A 22,381-nucleotide genomic window follows, 5' to 3' on the forward strand; every position below is an offset into this window, starting at 1 on the left:
CTGTTACAGAACCACTAAAATTTGCAGTTTATCTAGTCACAGTGAATGTGGAGTTGATTGCAGTCTTCTGCAATGTATCTTGTGAGTAGTTGAGAAGCATCATGCTACTCTGGAGTATCTCTAAAGATCTGTTTTCACAATCTCAAGATTTAAAATCAATGTATTTTAAAATTGTTATTTTTCAGAGCAGTCTCCCATTTGGGACTACAGTGTATTTTACCATTTTTCTATTCCTATGGTTGAAATGCCTGAGAACTGTATTTCAGATGTATTTGGGTCAAATATTTCTGAAGTGGTTATTTTAATTAAAGAATTCTTAATATCCTGTTTCTTTATATAATATTTGGATCAATACTCTTTAAACATTTAATTATCATAATCATCCAAAAATACACTGAAGTTAAGACACATTGAATGTCTTTTTTTTTTCTTGGAGAAAGCAACATAGTTTAGACTTAAGAAATACTCCCAAATGTCTTATTCTGAGCAATCTCTTTTAATATCATTATTTCTGCTCTTGCCAAGTACAGAAACACTGATTTTTATCCTCAGGACAGGTTTGAAATCCTAATTGCTTGATTTATTTTTTTAATGCAAAACTGTATTTACAAACACAACTTCTTCATATAGCAGTAAAAGGCTGGTAACTGCGTGCACAGTTCTATAATTTACTGAAATAACATTAAAAATTTAGGGGCCTTCTGTAAATATATCAAGTCCTATCAGTATCACAGGTACTGGGTAGTATTTCTAACGTTACTGCTTTCCTGGTCTTAATAGAGCTTGACTTGCAGTATCTAGAAATGTGGCCATTGTGGGACAGATGCAATAAATGAAGGGAGGAGGCAAAATTATCTAGATTTGGGGAATTAAAATTGTATGGTCAGCAGCACGAAGATTTGCTTTTGGAAAATAGTCTTTGTGTTTCTTTCCTGATCTTGTAAAAAAGCCTGCCTGGAACCTGAGACCTCTGATGCAAAAATGAATGAAGGTATGGCAGAGGCATACTTCTGTTGGCTATTTCCTGTGCCTTGAAAAATAGCCAGCCTTTGTTTGGTGTCCACTTTTTGGAGCTGCCTGGCTTAAGTAATCAAATTGACTGTAAACATCATTCCCCAAGTGTTCCTTTGACCATCTGTTACCATCTTCGGTTTCTCAGATTTTGGAAGTATAAACTAGAAAGGGGAGTACTTTTGAATTAGCTGTCTCTAACTTGTATCTGTAGTCCTTTTACTTAGGAGTTGTGTTTCCTTGTTATTATGGAGTAAATTAGTTGTACGCATCTTCAACAGATTGCAGCTGCATTCAGATCTTGGGTTTGAGTATCAAAATTAACTCCTGTCATCACTTCCAAGGATCTTAACAAAATTAGGAAAATATTTCCAAATAATTCTCAGGTACAGAAAATAATTTGGTCCTTTCAGAAAATACCACATTAGGCAAATTTCTAGTATACCTTTCATGCCTTTGTGAAGTACTTTAATTGATCCTCAAAGTGAGGGAACTGACTCAGAAATACTGATTTATCCATGCATCACTCTGTAGAGTTTTTATATTTCTTTTTAAATTTGATGAGCAGAGCAAGGCAAAGAGTGTTGTGAACTGCCTTTTATTTTCCTTCTTATTAGGCAAATTGATTAATGCTAAAGTAAATGTGCTGAGAGGAAAAAAATGAGCTTCTTCTTAATTTCTATATTGAATAAAAATAATGAAGAGAAAGCAAATTCATTAACACTTTGAAAGATTCCTCTAATATTAGGTCCCAAACGAATAAATTATTGAACTGCTTTTAAAAAGTGATGTTACTGTAACAATGAGTGGGCAAGGCTAATCTGTGCAAATGCTTTTTAGATATTGGGAAGGTTTTCAGGAGATGGTGGGGGAAGCTGGATTTTCATCAAGTGGGGTTTTTTGTTTTCACAAAGACTGCAAAGTATGGGGAGAATAGAGTAACTAATAGTAAGAGAACCCTTGCAGAGGCCCAAGAGATGGTTAAAAGGGGAAAGAGTGGTAGGATGTAGAAGATGCAGATGATATATTTTGTCTTTGATGAATGCATCACAGCAGGCACATTAAGTCAGACCCAAAATGGGCTTACCCACTGTTTTACTTCTTAGACTGTAAAACTGTCTGACTACATCTAAGGGATATTAAATGAGCAGGAAAAATTTAAGACTAGAAAGCAGAGGATGAGCATAGTCTGTGTATGTTACAACTTCTTATTACCTGTGGGTTAAATGCCTGCCACAGAGGTGATATTTGCATTCAGCAGCCCGTGGTTTTGTTTGCTTCCATGAATGTGCCCAGTGGCTTTCTAAACTCCTCAAAACTCTCTGCCACTGTACTGACTTTGCAGAGGCAAAGTGTGTTGCAGATTAACTACAATTTTGGATGAAGAATACTTCCTTCTGGATTTCTTGTTTACTTTTTAAAATTGCCTTTTTGGTTTCCTGGGATGATTCCTGGATCTTGATTCAGCGTCTCCAGTTTAGAAAATAGATGGTATTTTTAGAAAAAATATGGTATGTTTTGTTTCTGTTTCTTTAAATAGCAGTTTTGGGAAGAGAATATGTGAGGGGTAGAGATAATGGGAAAGTACAGAGAAGAGTTGAAAGGAAGCTATACTGATGAGTCAAGATTTACAGCTTGTCAGAGTCACTAAACAAACCCTAGAAGACATACTGCTAATTGAAGAGAAAGTATTCTAAAATATGAATAGAGCAAGGGTAGGAAGTGTTTTCTCAAAGCAGAAAAATACATTTGCTTCTCTTGAGATTGAAGGGAAAAGCCACAAGGGAGGCCAATTGCAGGAGAATGGTCTAGAGATAAGGCAACTTCTAGTATGCAGAAGGATGTTCTGTGATCTGAAAGACAGAAAAGGGTGGAGTGGCACAGAAAGAGGATGGAGAAAGGAAAAAGGCAAAATATGTGTTTATCCCTTGATTAAGTGTATGAAATTGGCACTGTTTCTTGTCAAGCATAATTTTGTGTAAATGGGATACAAAAAAGTAAGACCAGGCAGAATAAGGAAGAAGTGGTGAGCAGTGATTATACAGTGGAGAAAATATTATGTGAGAATGGTTCTCATGACCTGTAGAAAAAAAAACAGAAGAATTTTCTAGTAAAATTCAATGTTACGTGCCTTGGGCTTAATAAACATTTCTGTTCTGAAGAGACACAAGAAAAGTCTTTTAGGTGGTGAGTATGATAGAAACTGAGTTGGTTTAACAGCAAGAAATTCAAGGTCATGTACTTGAGGGTAAATAAACATTTCTTCTGGATTGTGTAAAGGAAGTTTTGGCTGTCTTAACAAATGACTGAATGACTGATATGATGAAGCTTTGAAAATGCAAATGGAGTCACTTGTTTAAATCTGTAAATGACATAGATTTGCCTTGAGTGAAATGAAATCAAGGTCCTGGAGACTCAACACAAAATAATGATGTAATACCTGTGTGACAGCAGCATAAAAACCCCAAACTAATCTGGGACAAAGAAAGACATCAAATGCAAGCATTCATAAAAGAAACTGCAAAGCAGGCTGGGTCACTGTGTTTGCCCCATTGCATCCTGCACAGCCACCTATGTATCACCAAAGGGAGGGGCACAGGGCCCTGTCTGTGGAGCAGCACTGAGGCTGGGTCCGTTTCTGCCTCTGTTAATGTCAGAAACATTTTGACTGTGTTCATAATGTAGTTTAAAAATAGAGTTGGATTGCTTTAAGCTGAGATAAAGGTAAAATACCTAGCTGAAGCATGTCATAATAAATGTTTTAACTGCAGGCTTGAAGGCTCTAAGTAATCTGGAGTGGTGTCCCTCCTCTTGTATTTTTTTTATGCATTAAAAACCTTGCACAAAATGTAATTCAGTATCAAAACCTGATTGTTTTGTACAAGCATTCAGAAAAACGTTGATTTATTTTTAATAATAAAAACAATTTTTATCAAGTACTGTCTTAAATTCATATAGTTGTAATGTTCTATGGTTCTATGGTTGTATGGTTATGGTTCTGTGCAAGCTTTTCAAACAAGGCTGACATATGAGCATACTCTGGCTATAATTTTCATTAAAATAATTTTGAGCAGGTTTTTTAATGCTCACATAATTTGTACTAGGGTCATTGACTTTAACTCCAGGAGAGTATTGCACAGTCATTTTGACTGAAATGTGTTTTGTAAATGGAATTGGGTGTTCCAAGTGCCGTGTTGCATAGCAGAGGTTTTTCCATGTGCCCAGATGTGACTGCTGGCAGGGGTAGGTTTTGATCAAGTGCACAGGCTTTGAGAGCTATGGGATGATGGTGCTGCAAAGCACCATTCATGTGACTCTGAAAGAATATAGTGCCCTTGTCTGACAGAGCTGAATATGGAAAGTTCTTCATTTCTTGATGTGTTTGACGTTCAGAATCTGTGTGTGACAGTAAGCCAGACTGAAGAGTTAGAATTAATTTTACATCTTGGGCAAGATAATTGAATATTATAAACTGTAGAGATGAAAAAAAACACACTGATAATTTAGTATATTTCTGCCAGTTTGAAATTGTTCTTCCTTTCATTAATATTTTTCCAGTCCAGTTTAAAATGTACACTTGGTGAGATTTCAGTCATATCTCTGAGGAAGCAGCTTCCCTTCCACCCCAAACAGCATCATTTTCTGTTTAGTTTTATCCTATAGATTTGAGATATGTCCCACACTTTGTCCAGACCCTTTCCTAGATAGTCTGGTGTTGCTTACCCAAACTAACCATGTGTTTCCCTGTGTCATGGGTTCTAATTCTGCTCATGTTTTGCACCTCAGTGAATATTTTCTGGCTTCTTGTGGTGTCCTTGGGAAGAGCCCGGCCTTTCTCAGCAGACAGCCCTTCCTTCTGGAATCCTTCTCACTTCCACACAGCCATGTGCTCACAAAGCCAGTCTTTGTGTCTGCTTGGGGAATGATGCAAGGCCCATCTGTTAGTCCAGGCTGATAGGAAAAAAGCTGCCTTGAAGGATGGCTTGTGGGTTGCTTGTTTTTTCCAGAGGTTTCAATGTCCATGTGTTTGACCAATGAATCTCCAGAAGCAATCTGAGTGCTTGTTTCCTCCTGGGAACAATTATCTGCTGTGCTTTTATGATTATTCTCACCTTGGATCCAAGATTTCAGCAGCAGGTTTCTCACACAAATACATTTCAAAGCAAGTTCCATCATCACTTATTTTTAAACATACTGCTAAAACCCGTTTTTCTGCATCTTTCAGATAAGAAAGGGTTTTTTTTTTTCAGATTCTCTTGTTATTCCTGTAGAAAATTTAATTTAATTGTTAATTTTTGCTAGATTTAAATCATCAGCAATTTAAGTAATTATACAAATAACTCTAGATTTTTTCTTCCAACTGTAATTTCTTTTGTTCTGAAGATTCTCAATAAATATTCTTTCTTATATCACCACACAGTTTTTCTGGCTTGTTTCTGGTCTGTTCTTGCCACATGTTTCTTCTCAAGCTTTTGTGATAATGGAATGGAGCCACTGTACCCATGATATTAAAAAAAAAAAGAAAAGTTAAATATTTCAAAAGCAGTGGTGTGTTTTTGGCTGAGTGCAATTAGTTTGGCATTGTATTCATATTTTTCCCATCTGTGTTTCAAACTTTTGATGTGTCTTGATTTAAGAACATATTGCCTCCAAAGTTTTACACTACCTGAACTTTTGAAGTAGTAATTGTTTTTCAGTGCTTAAATTATAGATGGTACCTGGAACTGAAGTGCTAACAAGACATGAATATTGGTGAATTTTAAAATTACGCTGCAAATACACTGTCTTAAACTCACTTCATTCCACTCTATCTTGCTTTACCAGGTGCATGCCCTGGGTAGGCCCAGAGAGATTGCAATTTTATGCAAAATACTTCAGCTTCAGAAACAGAGTGTAAGTTAGGCCTGGTGAAGATTAAATGCCATACATGGCTTTTTCTTTTTTCTTCTTCCTTCCTTTGCTCCCACCCCAGTTATTTGTCAGACATTCAGCAGAGGTACTCAAGCCTCACATGTCAGAAGGGATTTGGACCTTCTGTGTCCCAGAAGACTTCTGAACTGTTTGGTGAGGACAATCATCTTTTATTTATTGGGTCTAGATTCAGCACAGAATATTAGAGAAACTTAATAATTCCACATCTACCACAATCCAGTCTTTTCTATCAATTTATTGCACAAAATAGGTGCATCTTGTCCATTTCTGTGGCTGACAGCAAGAGAACACTCCTGCTATATTGTATAAAGCAAGAAAAAATTAGAAGTCATTGCTTTTTGAGCTGCATTGCTGGTTTTGATTCTCCCTGAACCCACTGAAAAAGCTGTGCAAGCAAAGCTCCAGGCTGCTGCCCCCTCAGCAGGCAGGCTTTTGGACTTGTCCTTAGGTGATCTATGCCTTTCTCCATGCACAGGCCAGTCATCTGTAACTACTGCATGTTGAATTCTAATGTAAAGACTAACAAGTTAAGTATTTTAGCTTCTAACATTTGCCTGTCTGTAAGAAGGCTGGTCCCTACTCACCCCCCTCCCCAGATATATGTTATTTCCCTTTGTCTCTACTGAGCCTCTTTGGAGATAAAACTGTTTCTTGCCTGCATGAATTGAAAATGGCAATTTTCTCTACAGCTGTCTTTTTAAGTGGTCTCAGGGTCAGGACTTGCTGTTTCTGCACTTGCTTCCTTATGACGACATTTGTTAAGTGTTGTGAAAGAAATAAGTAAAAGGTTGCAGTTTCCTAAGAAAGGTCATTACTTTGATCATAAAGAGTAACACTACTCTTTATTTATCTTGTAATATTGTATGTTAGCTTTATTTATCTTGTAATATTGTATATTGAGTCTTTGAGTTAATTTCTTAAGTCAAAAGCATTAATGAAACTTAGTGTCCAGGCTAATGTTAGTTCAGATTTCTTGAGTCAGCCTTTAATAAGGAGTTTCACCTTGCTGACCTGGTGTTACTTGCAGAGCATTTGGTGCTAGTTAGAAAAGCAAATGCAGAATTTGTTGAGGTATTGCTGGAGCATTTGTAATGCAGCAGCAAGGTCACTTTTACATCTCACATAAAACTGAGATGGATCTCCAGACTGTGCAGACTTTTTCTGTGGTCATGAGGAACTTCAAGGAGCCCTCCTGCTGTTCCTTCACTGGTGGTTTCTGAATGTGAGACCAGCTGCAAGTGCAGTGCAGAAGTGATTTGCCAGTATTGATGCATGTGGGTGCAATTGTTACAGCAGATTCCTCCATAATGACTATGGATTTTGTTGAATGAAGAATGGAGAAAAATGTACTCTCATGAGTTTTTTAAGAATATAAAACCTAACAAGTTTGAGGTTTACCCCAATCCAGTGATACGTGCAAAGTAATTAATGAACTAGAATCTGAGCCATTTGCCATATCCTGAGTTCAATTTTCTTTAATTTTGTCAATGCTAAAATTTGATAAACCCTGTAATTTATAGATCTGAATTAAGTAGATGGAATTTGTCTTTGTGACTATGTGTAGACCAGCATTCCTTAAACAAATTCCAAAGACTTTTCAGAATTTTGGCATCCAAACTATTGTTGTCTCATGCTATATGAAAGAAAGTTAAGTGTGGGCTGTTAAAAAAATTGCTTCATTCTTGGGTACCGTATTTTTTTCTATTCTCCATAGGTAGGTATCATTTTTTTTTCTGTTGTATTATTCCTGCCTTCTACAAGCACTGTCACAAATTTGAAAACTAAGTGTACTTCCAGCAAAAGAGTGGGGTTATTACTGAGTTAGGATTATTTTTTTATTGATACAAATTGCTGATGCTTTTTATAGCATTGTGCTTCCTTGAACGTTTGAACTGACACTTTCTTTCCTGAAATACATTATTCTTGAGGAATTCCTTACTGTCTTATTATCATTACTCAGAAGTAGGTCATGGTTGGCTGGGTTTTTGAAAATGAAACCTGTGGCCAGATACCATTTTGTCACAGAATATAACCTCATTGCTCTGAATTGTCTGTGGTATCTATTGCAAAGGCCAAGGAAAAATTTTCTTTTCTGCTTTTACTTGTTTCTTTCCCTGATGTCTGGGAGGAGAAAGGGAGACAATGGAATCACTATAGTGTCTCTTCCTAACTGAGTCAGAATGGGATGGCTGTTTTCAGTGGTGACACCCCATGGCTTCACTTCAGTGGTACCACTGCCATCACTGGAGGAACAAAGTGGAAAAGTATGCTGGTACATTGCTATTTTGGTAAAATAATCAATGGCTCTGTCAAGACAATGTATGTGTGTTTGTAGGCAAATTTCTCTCAACTCGGGCCCTGCTCTTTTTAACATGCAATCTTCCAGCCTTTTCTTTCCAACCTTCAAATTCCTTTTTATCTGGAGTAGAGTGAAACATCCATCTGTTCAAAATGTGATATGATCTGGCACAGGAATATCCAACATTGAGTGGAAAAGTTCAAAAGGAGGTCTTCAGGGATAAAGCAAAGAAAATCCTAGTCCTTCCTGGTTGTCAGGCAGAGATTTGGAAAATGGTCAGCTCATGCCTATTATTCCTGTTCCTCTGTTCAAAACTCCAGGATAACTTTTGATATGAAGGATGGAGGGTTTAGCCTTTGTCTATCACTGCTGGTGCTGAAAATGCAATGGCAGGATGTATGTACATTCCTGGGTTTTCTAGCTGCAGAACTATGTGGGAATGAACAATGAGCAGGTGAGAGTGACTTCCCAGAGAAAAATGGGAATTATGCCAAATGGAAAAAAAACCAAAACCAAACAAAACAATAAATTGGCCTCTGCTATTCATGTTAACAAAAATGACTAACCTTACTTGTGTGTCTTGTCTGTAGATCACCTCTCTTGTGACACTGCAGCTGTTATCCATGGTTGGCCAGAATGACCAGCTTGATGGACCGCGATACAAGTGCACTGTGTCTCTGGACTTCATTAGAGCTATTGCCCGGTGAGCCTGTTAAAAGTTCATTTACTGTTACATGTGCTGACTTGAAAGAGACTTCAAACCAAGTATTTGCTCAGCCTCTAGCTCTTTGCAGACCAGAATAGAAAACCTGTGGATGTTTTCTAAGAATGACTGAATAAGTAATGTTATTTATGAGAAATGTTGTACCCAAGGTGAGTATAGTCCATTCCTGAAAATGATTTATGCTACAGTGGCAGTATGTGTTACAGTAGCATACTGTCTTTGTGCTTAGTAAAGGTCAGGGACTTCATGTGAAAATACTGCTCTAAAATGTCAGTCCATTTCATTACCAAAAAGCACATTATGGTATTTGAACCTGAAATTATATTTGGTTCTTAACAGTGTTGTGCATATGATATAAAAACTACATAGGTTATAGGAATTCTTGCACATAGACTGTCTTGTGTGATCTGTTATTGATACAAGCTAATTCAGTTAGTGGATGTAAGTACATCAGCATCTTTGTTTATCCAGAGCCTTCAGTTGTGAAGTCTGAGAAGAGTCTGAGATCCATCAGGAGAGATGGCAATAATTTGCAGACAGAAATACATGCAATACAAAGGCAGGAATCAGGCCTATGTCTCCTATTTTATCTCTTGCTGCCGCCTTATTAGCAAGTCTTGGATAAACAGTCTATAACCAGAACAGAGCCCAGAAATGACACGTGTCAAAAGGGAGAAATGTTCTCACAGCCAGCTCTTCTCTCTAATGTGGAACTAAGAACTAACCTGAGGTGTTGGGTGTATTCCATAACCTCAGTGCACATGTTACTCTCCTGAGCTATTAAATGTCCAGTAGCCTTGTCAGTAAATGCAACAGATACACTTATTTCAGTTTTCAGTTGGACAGACTGTAGAATTAAACTTTGTCCGGCTGGACCACACTGCCAGGACCTCCACAGCTTTACTATGTCAGTTTGCTATTCCCGGCAGTAAAGTCACTTGGTGAGCGATGCCCTGAAAAAGCTCCCCCTGGAACCAAGCACAGCAGACCATCTGCTCAGCAAGATGGATCACTGTGTCTACAGTTATACATTGGGATTTATCCTTGAGTTGGGGTACTTTGACAGCCCTTTCCTTGCAACTTTGACATCCTCAGAAGTTTCAATGATTGCGTTAAAGTTGCTGGAAGGTAGAAACGGCCGGAAAACAGGACCAAAACTTGTGCTGTGCAGCTCATGCTTACTGCAGAAAGTGTTTGTCAGACACTCACTTCAAACTGCAGTGCATGGTAGTGTTTTAGCTTGCTTTCCTTTAGGTCTGATATGTGTGTACGTGTATGTACATAAACTGACTTTTCCTACATGTTATGAGGAAGAAAGCAATTCTTTTTTCTTCAGAAGTCTTTGCAGGTCTTTATTTGCTGCCTAGATGGGGCTATTTAAGATAGATAGATAGATAGATAGATAGATAGATAGATAGATAGATAGATAGATAGATAGATAGATAGATAGATAGATAGATAGATAGATAGATTTTAGAGTTGGCCTGTTCTGCTTTTCTCCTGTTTCTCCCTTTTTAAAAATCTTGCTTTGTTCCTTTGTTACAATTTTTATTAAAATACACTTTTCAGACCACAGTATTTATTAAATCTTAAAGAGGACGATCTGTAAAAAGACAAGGTTTCATGAGCTCATTAGAATTGAGCTTTTGTCCTCCCTGGGTGAGGCTACTAGCTATAGGATGAAGGCCTGATCTTCTGTGCTTTAAGAAATTTCATTTTCTATCTGTGCAATAGTTTTGGTTGTATTTGTCACAGAGAAGGAACTACTTTGAAATCTCAGCTAAAAGACATATTGAGTAAACAGCCCATATAGCCCATCTTTTGATTCTTCTTTCTGTTACTGCAATAGTACTAAAATAAGTTTATTAGTCACTAAAATCTTTAGATTTTAGTTATCATCTCAGCCTTTTTACTCCAGCATATTTCTTAATGGAAGGCTGAGGTGTGCAAAGAATGGTACAGAAAAGGATGCTCCCTCCCCACCCCCATTCAAGCTGTTCAGATTGTCATTTCATTTTCTGTGTTTTTTAAGCAAAAGTGAAGTTTGCACTAAAAAAAAAAAAGCCACCTGTTTTTGAAAAGAGTAAAAAACTTGTGTCTCTTCCTGGTGGCTTTGAACATGGTAACTGCTGAAATGCACAGTCTCTTTTTTACCATGGAACCTCACATCTGGCTTATTCTGTGGCATATACTCAGTCTTTGTGGAAACATCTCTGTGCTTTAGCACATAGTAGTTAAACATTTAGCTCAAGGTAAAGTTAGATGTTTCTTTGTTAGAAGTAATTTCTCTTTTAAGAATTTCAAACCTTAGTTCATAAATTTTCTTTAGCTGAAGTAGGTCTCTCATAGTGTTTATTGAATACAATGGATCTTTTCAGAGAGTCTGTAATAAACCCAGTTGTTATGACAGGACAATTCTGTTTCATTTAGTTGATAAGGTCAGCATTTGTTAGTGTGTATGGTTTTGTTTCTGTGGAAAGCCTTGTAATTAAAGCACTTGTTTTTGAGTGACACAATGTCATGTAAGTCTAACAGTGGCAGTTAATGTCTTTAAATTTGTCACTGACTCCAGTGACAATGTTGTGTAAGTCTAACAGTGGCAGTTAATGTCTTTAAATTTGTCACAGACTCCAACAGAGTATTTCCTGTTACGTATCTTGGAGATTTCTAAACTTTTTCTCTGTCCAAAATGATGTTTTTATAAAAACTTTTTGAAAAGTGGGTTACAGGCTGATGCATGAACAGAGACTATTAAATGATTGTAGTTCAACAAATAAGAATTCAGCTAGCTAATTTCACTTAGTATTGTTAGCAGTTATTTTTGCATCATTGAATACTTTTTTTTAAAAAACCCTTTTAATTTTATACTTGTCATTTTATGCAGTAATTTGCATTATTTATTCAAACAGTAAACCCTAAAGTCTGAGTGTTAGATTGTATAGAATAACGAGTTTAGAGACAAAAAAATAATTATATGTTTTATTCTACTGCTGTTTCATTTTGCCTGCCATTAAAGTACAAAAATGTACATTAAAATCTTCTATCCCATTGATTGGCATTCTTGGATTTTTCAAATTTAGCTATGAACATGGGTCAACTACTGTCAAGACTGAAAGAATGCAGGCTCCAAATGAGTACAGATGAAGGAGTACTTGCTAAAACAGGTGGTTTAGGAGATGAACAAAATATTCAATAGGATAAAAGGTTGTTGCTTTGCATCACCAACTAGAACATCAAGTTTGCCATACGAAAATATAATCTTATTAATATTGTTATATTTTTATTGTTTCATTATTGAAATAAGAGTCTTCCTTTCTTTACTAGGAAGTTGCTATATTTCTTTTCTAGAATTTTACAAAGTTGAAATAATCAGAAGAGGGGTATTGTAAATAATGAGAGAAATTAAAAATTCATTAATCTTTCCTTGCATTTCTTTTGGGGAATTGCTTGATTTTGATTGTGCAGAATGTCCTGCATGTGCTGTTTCCAAACAGGTTAAAGTCTTAGCACTGTTAAGATGATTGCTCTAATATACTGTGTTTTTGTTTATAGGACCGTGAACTTCGACATAATAAAGTACTTGTACGATTTCTTGTGAAAACAAGCTTCACAGCCATATGGACACTGTGACAATGACTAAGGCAAGCTGTGTTCATCTCTCTACTTAGCTGGCCAGAAAGAAGAGTATTTTGGCTCTTTTGGATTTGTCCAAACAGGTGCTGGCCCAGCATGGAACCTGATGAAAATACTCTGATTGGTCTGGGTGGATCTGAGCAGAGGACTATTTACCAGGGACCCTGGAGTATTTGGAAGCAATGTGTTAATTATAAACAGCAGGGTTTGAGCACAATCTGTTCTAGTCTTAATGATGTTATCTTAACACTGAAATTGCCTGAAACCCATTTACTTAGGACTGCATTTTGCTCTATGAACTCTCCCCAGTGCTTTGAACATGGCAGCAGCCGTTGTTTGTATGCCCAGTCTTTTCACTTCCTCTCCACAGGAATCTTTGCAATTGCCTGCCAAAGCAGCTTTTCCTGAGGCCACCATTTTAGGAGAGTGGAGTAGCAAAGTATAATAAACATAAGAACATATTTAAAAATCAAGCTGCTACAAACTCTTCTTTCTCTTCAGTAGTATGTAGGCAGACTGTTACCCTGTCATATGGAGATCACGATAGTAGGAAACTCCCAGTTAGTCACCATATTGTCTTTTTCAGACCATTCATAAATGTTGACTATGAATGTATTTTTATGAAGCTCTGTTTTAAAAAAATAATTGATTCTTAAACTTCTATCCCTGTGTCAAACTTGGAATGTTTTATTTTTGCTTCAAAATTCTATAGTCCTTTCATGCTCATCCAGTTACAGGAAGTGTTAATTACAGTGCCATATGGAATGAACCTACTTTTAACATACACATCACATAATGGCTTTTGTAACAGCCTCTGTCCTGTAGAGGAGGATGACACAGCTGCCTTTTCATCAGGAAGGGAGAAATTCAACAGGTAACAGAGTCTTTCTGCAGCAATTCCCCAAAAGTGGTGGAATAGTGAATAAGTAAAGTTTTGTGTTACAATACATAAAACTTTGTCCTTGGAAATACCTGATGGAATACACTACAATTGCAGCTTACTTGTAGAAGATACACAATTTATGGAGCATGAAAATCCCCTAGTCCAGTTGGAGGTAATTGTCTTCATGAATCTGAAGATTTCAGTAGCCCTCTTGAAAACTCCAGGTCCCATAGCCTGTTACTCAGATGTTTTACTCTTGAGTGCTCACCTTTGACTGTTTGACAAGACCATGCCAGGTTCTAACTTGAACATTATGGGTTTTTTTCAGGGAAAAATCATCAGTCTTCCCTCTTTGCTCCTGTATTAGAAATGGTCAAATACTCTGAACATGTATGTAGTCTTTATTCTTCTTTCTTTTTTTTTTTCTTTCTTTCTTAGTTTTTGTTTTCTTTTTTTGTTGTTTTTTTTTTCCCCAATTGTGGATGCGTAGCCACGCTTCTGGATTGAGACCCAAGTGACAAAAGCATCCTTCTGGCCAAGCTCTGGCTTCCTCCCTCAGGGGAGTGTGAAAGGGCAGCAATGAGTCATCTCCGTGATCTGTTTTCCTTCCTGCCGCTGAGCTGGATCCAACCCTGCACCTGTCCATGAGGTGGCAACATTTGTCACACTTACTGAAGTGTTTGGTTGTGAATACATAGCCTGTTTCAAAAATGTTTACTACCTGCTTTTGTTTTTGTTTATAAAAATGTCCATAATGTGAACTTTGGGCTAAACTTTACAGTGCCTTTCTGTCTTGGAGCTGGTGCTGGTCTGAGCTTGGCTCTTGTGGATCTCCTCTGTGACTACCTAGGGCTGCAGTTCGTAGTGGAAAGAAGTTTTGAGGTATTCATGTGTCAGCTAGTCCATGTAAAACAGTACCAGTAGATCATAGGGATTTGTAGTTTATGATCTGAATTAGAATTTGATATATGAAACATGATGGGACAGATAGTGATTTGTTAAGTGCTACAAACTTGAGTCACAAAATTTCATTTTCAGTAATCCCAGTCATTCCCACCAAATAGACCAGACTCTCAAAACTCTTCAGCTCCAAATTTGGAGCACAAATTAGACCTAAAATAAAGGTCTTAGAAATTAAGCAGTGAGAAAACTTGGTGCTGCTGCTGTTTTCTTCAGTCTAATTTCTTCTATATTAGCCTTTTGAGTATTGGTAATTATTTCCAGTGTAACTCCAAAGAATAAGGATACTAATTTTTGTGGGGTGTAGTTAATTTGACTGAAATGAGGTTAACTAGAGAAGGAGTAGTAACTGAGGATTCATTCCACAGAACAACTCTCCTTACTTTGAAGGCACTTTTTTGACCTTTGTGAAAGACTCCTATCAGTGAAATAAAATTTAAAGCTGAATCAGCAGAGTATGAGAATGAACAAGGTGACTGAAGTGCAAATGATTGATGTAGGCTATAACTAGGCTGATGATGAATAGTAGGATTTATTCTGACAAACTAGAAATATTTCTATATAGCCATGTCAATGAGTTTATAAATTACTGCTGAGTTTCTTACTAGATACCTTAGCAATATTCTGTTCTGAGACCCCATTTTCATGCATGAGGCCTCTTTTAGCCTCCCCTGGGCCAGCATTTCACCTCTTCTACAGGTGGTTTTGAGTACTGTGCAAACAATGTAGAGCAAGATAGTTTAACTAATCAGAAAACCTTCAGTACCTTAGTGCTCTGCAGTGTGTATTTTAAAAATAGACAATTATTTTCGTAATTCCTGAGTCACAAAGCATTAGAATACTGAAAAAAATTACAGACTTACAGTGCTTTTCTCCAGTGGCTGATCCAAATATTAATAGGAGCTGGAACTTGTTCTTACAAGGATAAAGTAATGGAAAAAGAAATGCAGCTGTCATCAGTTGTGAAGAGATTAGTACCCCTGAATAGCTCTGGCTTCATCAACAGCTGCATTTTCATGCACATAACATGGAGATTTTATTTGTTAAGAAGTCTTGCAAGGCTGCATCAACATGTAATGAGTTGATTCATTTTCTTTGGACAGTGATTTGTCTTACTTTGGTTATCCCAGAACCTGCTGTTTCTACTGTAACAATTCCTGTAGCTATTGACTCTTTTGGGGTGAGATAGAGAAATACATTGTTTATTTCAGTACCTTCTGAGTTCTGATGCTTCTATACACCATGTTAAAACATATTCATTCTTGCCATTGGTGAAGTTTGTCCAGTATTCATGGAAAAGACCATTTTGACAAGACCCATCAGGCACTATGTTTTCTTCTTATAACTGGAACATCCAGCCATGCCAGGAGAATAGTGTGAAGGACAGGATTTCCAGCAGGAATATGGGAGATATTAGGTGTCTGTGACCTGTGGGCAAAATGTACCCAGTTAAATATCTCAGGATTAAGTATTCCCTCTGCACTTGTACTGGCAGAGATGGCAGGGAAGAGTGAGAAATGGCAGGGAAGAGTTAGAAATGGCAGGTTCTTGAGGGCTGCCTGGAGGTTGGTGTGCTGTGTGTTCTGCTCAGTCCAGACAATTGGGGAACAGAAGATGTACTCCATCCAGAAGTAAATTCTACCACAGGCAGGAGAATACCTTCTCCAGTTTTCTCAACAGAAGATGTACTCCATCCAGAAGTAAATCCTACCAGAGGTAAATAAGTTCTCCAGTTTTCTCAATGATAGAATGGCATAACTTACAAAAGAGCTTCATCATTGCTGGTAAATATGCATTGGGATAAAGATACAGCTTGATTAGCAAGCCTAATCATAGACAATACAAAATTTTTATGTGTTTGTAGATATTGGAATGGCTCCACTAGAAAATTGAATGGGAGATTAATAGCAAAACCGTGTTTTTTATCTCAGCTTCATTGGGAGATCTTTTGCTGTGAACAGGCTGATTCAAATGAACTGTACAATACTCAGATAAGGGTAACTTTTTGATTATTTTTGTGCATGTTTATTTAAAACATTTAAAGAAGAAATCTGAAAACAATACAGGAACTGTTTGTGTGTGCCAGCAGAGTTGAAACTGCAGAAGTACAATCCTTATAATGACCATATTCATGTTTTCCTGAAAATGTGTGTCTTTAAAAAGCCACACCTCAATGGCAGATGCAAAACAAAAACCAGAAAGATACCATACTGCTTGTTATTGGACATGAGCAATATATCAGCCATGCGTTTGAATAACCAAGTATCCACCCAGCTGTCTGATATCAAGGAGCTCAGAAGGATGGTATTAAAGTAGGACCAACACTGGGCAGTCAGCCCATGGATGGAGGTGTTTCCATGCTGTTGAACAAGTGAATGTCTGACTGTAAGCAGGGAGTCTTGGAGTGGGAACAAGATGTCCAAAGTACCACCAGTAGACTTAATATTTCAAGTGTTGTAGTGTGCTGTCTAGTACTTAATGCCCTTTCTCCTCTGCCAGTGACCAATACCCCATTTTTCCAAAGCAGGAGAAATATCCCTTACTCTTCTTTCATTTAGTTCAAACTACATTTGGTAAGAAATAATTTCCCCTGGTGTGTTGCAGTTGCCAAAAAGGATTTGCTGTACAGCTCTTCCAAGGGAGTTACCTCCAACAGGCAGCAAAATACTAAAAGAAAATACCCTCCTGTTTGGGTAGGCAGCTGGGCAGCTCCAGTAGGGAAACAGGCTAGGCTTGCCTCTGAGATAAAGTTGTGGATGAACTTGCTCTTTTGACAGCTTTGATGTTTTGAAGTATCCAGAACTCTACCAGACTTCTGGATTCCTCTCTGTTTCTTCCTGTACCCTCCCACTGGAATTCTGTGATTTTGAAATGGTTCTTACAGAGATCTGCACCAGAAGCACAGTGAGATCCTGGGCTTGGCATCTCACAGGGGATGCTGCTGTGGGCTGTCTGTCCCCCTGTGGTGCAGGTGTGCATTGTTCAGCTAACCTGTTGCCACATATGGCCTTCTGTCCTGCCAGGACTTGTTTGGGTATTTGGAGAGGGGTCTGTTGTGTACTTGAGGGCAGGTGTTTGGCTTTAGCAAGGTCCTTTTCCAAAACCTGGTGCAGTATGTTGAGCCATTAATGCTGTACTGGTGTGCATGTTTCATATTTGTTCAATTTTGATGAAATGCTGATGAAAAGCCCATGTCAGTCTCAGACTGATGTATTAAATGTGATTTTTCTTAAGCAGCACAGCAAAGGTGCAGCTTTGCCTAAATTAATTCAGTACATATGTTCATTTTCCTGGCACATAGATTTTCTACAGAACAGGATTTCTAATATGCAAATAGTTTCTTTTCTGTATTTGATTCTTGTTCAGGCAGATATGTGCTGCACATTATTTCATGTACCTTCTTCAGATAGTTGAGTTCAGAGGCATAAAAGAAGGCTGGGAGGGCTGGGAAGTTGAGCTTTGCTAGGAGGCTTTCCTGGAGCCTATGCACTGGTACTTCAGCAGCTGAGCACTTCTTGTGCTCACATAGGTAATGAGGGTTTTCACATAGGCACCTCCTAAATCCCAAGTCAGAGAATAGTTGTGAAAAGAGAATAGCCAAGAGTGACATAATTAACCTCTCATTAAAACAACCTTGCCAGATGAGGGAGCATGTTTCTACAAAATCCAGCAAAAGAAGAGTGTACCTGAGAGATGGAGAGCAAAGTTGTTTACCATTCTGTTGGCAAAACCCTTGATTTTATTCTCGCTGTTTGCACAATTTCTCTTTTTTTTTGCTGTATTTATGGTGATGCTGTTGTTCCCTCTACCCTGTTCCCATCAGTACAATCCCAGCTGTGGTTTTTTCTTCCTCTGCCACTGCACCCAGTGCACTGAGAGTTCCCTCCTGGGCCAGCAGTTTGTGTGGGGAAGTGAGTGCCCTGCTCTGTGATGCCACCCTGGATGCCAACCCTGGTGTTGCCATCCTAGAGCAACTCAGCATCTCAGCCTTGGGATGGCAACAGCAGAGAGTGGTTGTTTTGTCTTGCAGCGTATAGGAACTTCAGCAACGTCCCTGAAAAAGAAAGACGTGATGTGAATAAGCAAAACCATCTACAAGGGAGGCAAATTATGTTATTCGTGTGCAATTACAGCAGTTCCTGAATTCCAGCTGCATGGCTGAATGAATACCCATCCCATTTCCTCACATTTACATTTTTATGCTGTTTTTGATTATTTCTTAAGGATGCAAATCATTAGGAAACAGCAAATAACTGGGAGTTCTGCTCAAACTTTCTGAGAACAGTGTCATGTTGAGATTTGGGAATTTCAGAGAAAATGAGAAGAACAACCAAAGACAAGTACACGATTTCTCCAGTGATGTAAACAAACCTGTAGCTCCTGCCTCCCGGGGAGGGGAGCTTCTTCTCTGTCAGCACAGGCTCTTTCACTTGACTGAGCCTGGGGCTGGGGCATGTGCAGGAACCTTAAGCAACTTCTTCAGTGCTACTCTTCGCTTCAAGCAAGATAGAACATGTCTGGAGCTATTAGTAAAGAGATGTGTTTATGTATCCTAAGTGGGTTGCTTTTCAGAGGCTTAGAATCCTTTACAAAAATCTTATGTCGAGTGTGGGAGGGATCTCTTGATTATAGGAAAAGCAAATATGATGGTTGTGCAAATAGTCACGGTTACTTTCTGCAAAGTAATTTGTTCTCAGCAATGCCTCTGTTGTTCACCATCCAGTTTCTTCTTTTAAAGTCAGACTGCTGAAGAGACTGAAGCTGATCCCTCTGATCCATTTGTGATGTACTTGCAGAAATAAGTAATCTCATTCCTAAAATGTGGGGAAGCAGGGCATTAGACTGAAAATTCAAACTGCTCTGTATGGGCTAGCCCTCATACTGCAGGAGTCAGAAGTCCTGATTTCAGAATGCTACATAAATATGTGTCTGGTTTATATTTTCCTCAGATGGTACAACTTCATGAATTTTTGGTGTGGAAGGCAATTAGATGTGTGATCAGGGGCAGCTGTTTTCCATTGCTAGCTGAAGAGTAGCTCATCCATCAGAAAAGACAGCACTGTCTTTGCGTGTTCACAGCTGAAGACATACAGAGATAGTGGAGGAGGTCAGGTGGTGCTGCTGTTTCCTTCTCAGTTTCCCTTCCTGGGGAAGTGAGGATGGTGAAAGAGCACAGTAAGATCATGAATATCAAATGATACTCTCAGTAAGAAATGGATCACCACAGGTTTCTGATGATCCAAGGTCTGTGACTATGAGCTGCCTTTAGAGCAGTTGGATTCTCTTTGAGGGTGTCATCTTTGATGCTCCTCAAACTACTGAATCGGTCAGAGGAGAGAGAGAGAGAACATCTTTTCCTGCCTTTGTGCCAAGCTGCTGCTGTTGTGCTTTTCAGCTGAGAAGGATGCAGAGTTTGGAGCACCTGGGAACACGTGTTCGGACACAGAGGTCTAGGATGGTTACATGGATCACTGTGAAACAGATCTACTCCCCATTCAGCTTGTTGAAATCACAGAAGAGAACCAGTCTCAACAGGGATTGGGCTAACCCTTTTTCCTGTTTGTGTCAAACAGTCCTTGCTCATTAAAACATTAAAAACTGGAATTTCTTTTTGCTTGAAACAAGTAAGTCAGCATGGGCTGCTTACCCAGTTCCAACTCTGACTGCTGAGAAAGTCATTATTTATTTTGGTTAAGAAACATCATTCATGCTAACCTTTTTTTCTTTTTAATTCTTTTCTACAGATGCCTTCCAGAAATCTTTGGATGTTCGATATGTTACTATAGATATATAGTAAAATTTTGACAGCTTTCTTATTGCTCAAAACCTGAGGTTCCCTACAGAGACCTTTTCTTCACTGTAGCCTTATTGCCAAGTTGTCAGAGCATTAATTAAACTGGAAGAATAAGGCATTGCATGTAATTTCCTATACTGGATGCCTTCATGTCAGGGACATATCTCCATGGTAAGAACCTGTATATAAACAAAAAATAAGCCTGGCAACAGTACAAAAGCTCATACAGGCTTTTAAGTGAGAAACATGGCAAAAGAAAATACAGAGTTTAAAGCAAAGTATTTCTTGGGAAAATGAAGACTGCTGAATACTGCAGTCATTAAGAACAAATGTGATGATTTTGTTTGGCTATTTGGAGTATTCCAATGCTACTTTTAATCTCCATATTTTAGGTATTTATTGGCTGAAATGTAAAAAGTTTTCTTGCTGTAAACCCCCCCTCATTTATTATAGGTAGACTTACTGTTCCTTAGTGGGATTATGGATTCTCTCTACAAGCACATAAAATTATGTGTAGTAAAACTTTATTCCTTATAAACTGCTAATAATTTGCATACTTTTCATTTTGCTGCATGGATCAAAATGTCTTCATACACTATACATCATATCTCAATTTGACACGCATTTATTCTGCTGTTTAGAAGTCAAAAATACAGCACACATGTTGATGTTTTTCCTGCAATAAAATGAGTAGATGCTCGAACTATAATTGCAATCCACTCTTTGCTAAACCTGCAGGCAGAGCCAAAGCGCTACAGAGAAAGGAGTATTTTTCATTTTTTTCCCCCGCATTTTCAAGGCTGTGTGTTTTTGTGACTCTTCAAAAAATAAATTTGATCATTTGCTGCCAAACTGAAAGAAAAAAGATATTTTCAAGAGCTGAAAGGAGAAAATTGTGCTTTAGGAATTACAAAATGAAGGGGATAAAACTGTCTGGAGAATAAAATTGCTTTGGGTACACAGGGTCTTCCCTTTCTTCTTGCCACGTTCAGAGCAGTTCCTGAGGGGTTGCATACAAAGACTCTGTGAAGGGGAGCAGTGCAGCTGTTTGTACCTGGCTGTGCCACTGAGGCTTGGGGCCAGCAGAGGGACATCCATCACTTACAGGCCTGGTTCTGGGCCTGGCCAAGAGCACAGGAGTGAAAACTTCTGTGCCACTGAAAAGGGACTTGGAGAGCACTGGTAGTGTCTTCTGTCTCAGCCAAACGCAAGAGCACTGGCAGTCTCTCAACACGTTATTTGAAACGTTTTCAGGTTTGAAAAGTCCTTGCTCTTGTGAGGAAGCTCAGTTAGCTCCATGTGTGTGTTTCTGGGCTGGAGCTGTGTGGCTGCTCTCCATACCAGCCTTCACTCCTCCTCCAGGAGCTCCATGTCCAAGGTGGGCAGTGTGGCCAGAGATCTTGGTGTCTCTGGGGTGGCTGCATTGTTGTAGACAGGTAGATGGAGTGGCTGTGCTGCCAGGAGCTGCCTGTAGCAGCATATGGAGTACTTTCCTCTTTTCTTGGTGTCTTCTTAGAATCACAGAATGTGCTGAGTTGGAAGGGGCTCATCAGGATCCTTGTGTCCAACTTCCTGCACAGCCCTGCAGTCACACCCTGTGCCTGAGAGCACTGTCCAAACACTGCTTGAAATCTGTGAGGCTTGGAGCTGTGAACACCACCCTGGGGAGCCTGTTCAGTGCCCAACCACCCTCTTTGGTGAAAACCTTTTTCCTGTTAGCCAGCCTAAACCTCCCCCAACACTACTTCAGACCATTCCTGTGGGTCCTGTCACTGGTCACCACAAAGAAGAGATCAGTGTCTGTCCCTCCTCTTCCCCTCATGAGGAAGTTGTAACTGCAGTGAGGTCTCCTCTCAGTCTCCTCTGGGCTGGACAGAACCAGTGACCTCAACCACTCGTCACAGAGCTTGCCCTTCTTGCCTGCCTGTCCCTGGTGTTCTGGGTGCGTGTGCAGCAGCACAGTGTGGGTGCCAGTCTCTGAGCTACTCTTCAGCAGAGCAGTTTCACCCTTTGCTGCTTTGATCCTGCACAAACCCTTCCCAGTAAATCCTGTAAGACACCTGGCTGGCTGTTGGCTGGGGAGTCAATGCTCAGGTATTTTACATCTCAAGCAGCCTATGAAGCTGTACTGGGAGCCCAACTGTG

General features: G+C 38.8%; 1 protein-coding gene across 4 annotated transcripts in view; it reads left to right on the forward strand.

The window, feature by feature from the left end:
* ORC5 (origin recognition complex subunit 5) overlaps positions 1–15,655 on the forward strand; it is a 64,518-nt gene extending 48,863 nt beyond the window's left edge. For all 4 annotated transcript variants that reach the window (XM_030959583.1, XM_030959585.1, XM_030959582.1 and 1 more), the window contains 2 exons: positions 8,833–8,945; positions 12,519–15,655. In XM_030959583.1, the coding sequence (XP_030815443.1) occupies positions 8,833–8,945; positions 12,519–12,564 (159 nt within the window). In that variant the 3' untranslated portion in view covers positions 12,565–15,655. The remainder of the gene's footprint in view (positions 1–8,832; positions 8,946–12,518) is intronic.
* The last annotated feature ends 6,726 nt before the right edge of the window (positions 15,656–22,381 follow it).

Source organism: Camarhynchus parvulus, chromosome 1A (genome assembly GCF_901933205.1).
Source record: "Camarhynchus parvulus chromosome 1A, STF_HiC, whole genome shotgun sequence".
Lineage (NCBI taxonomy): Eukaryota > Metazoa > Chordata > Aves > Passeriformes > Thraupidae > Camarhynchus > Camarhynchus parvulus.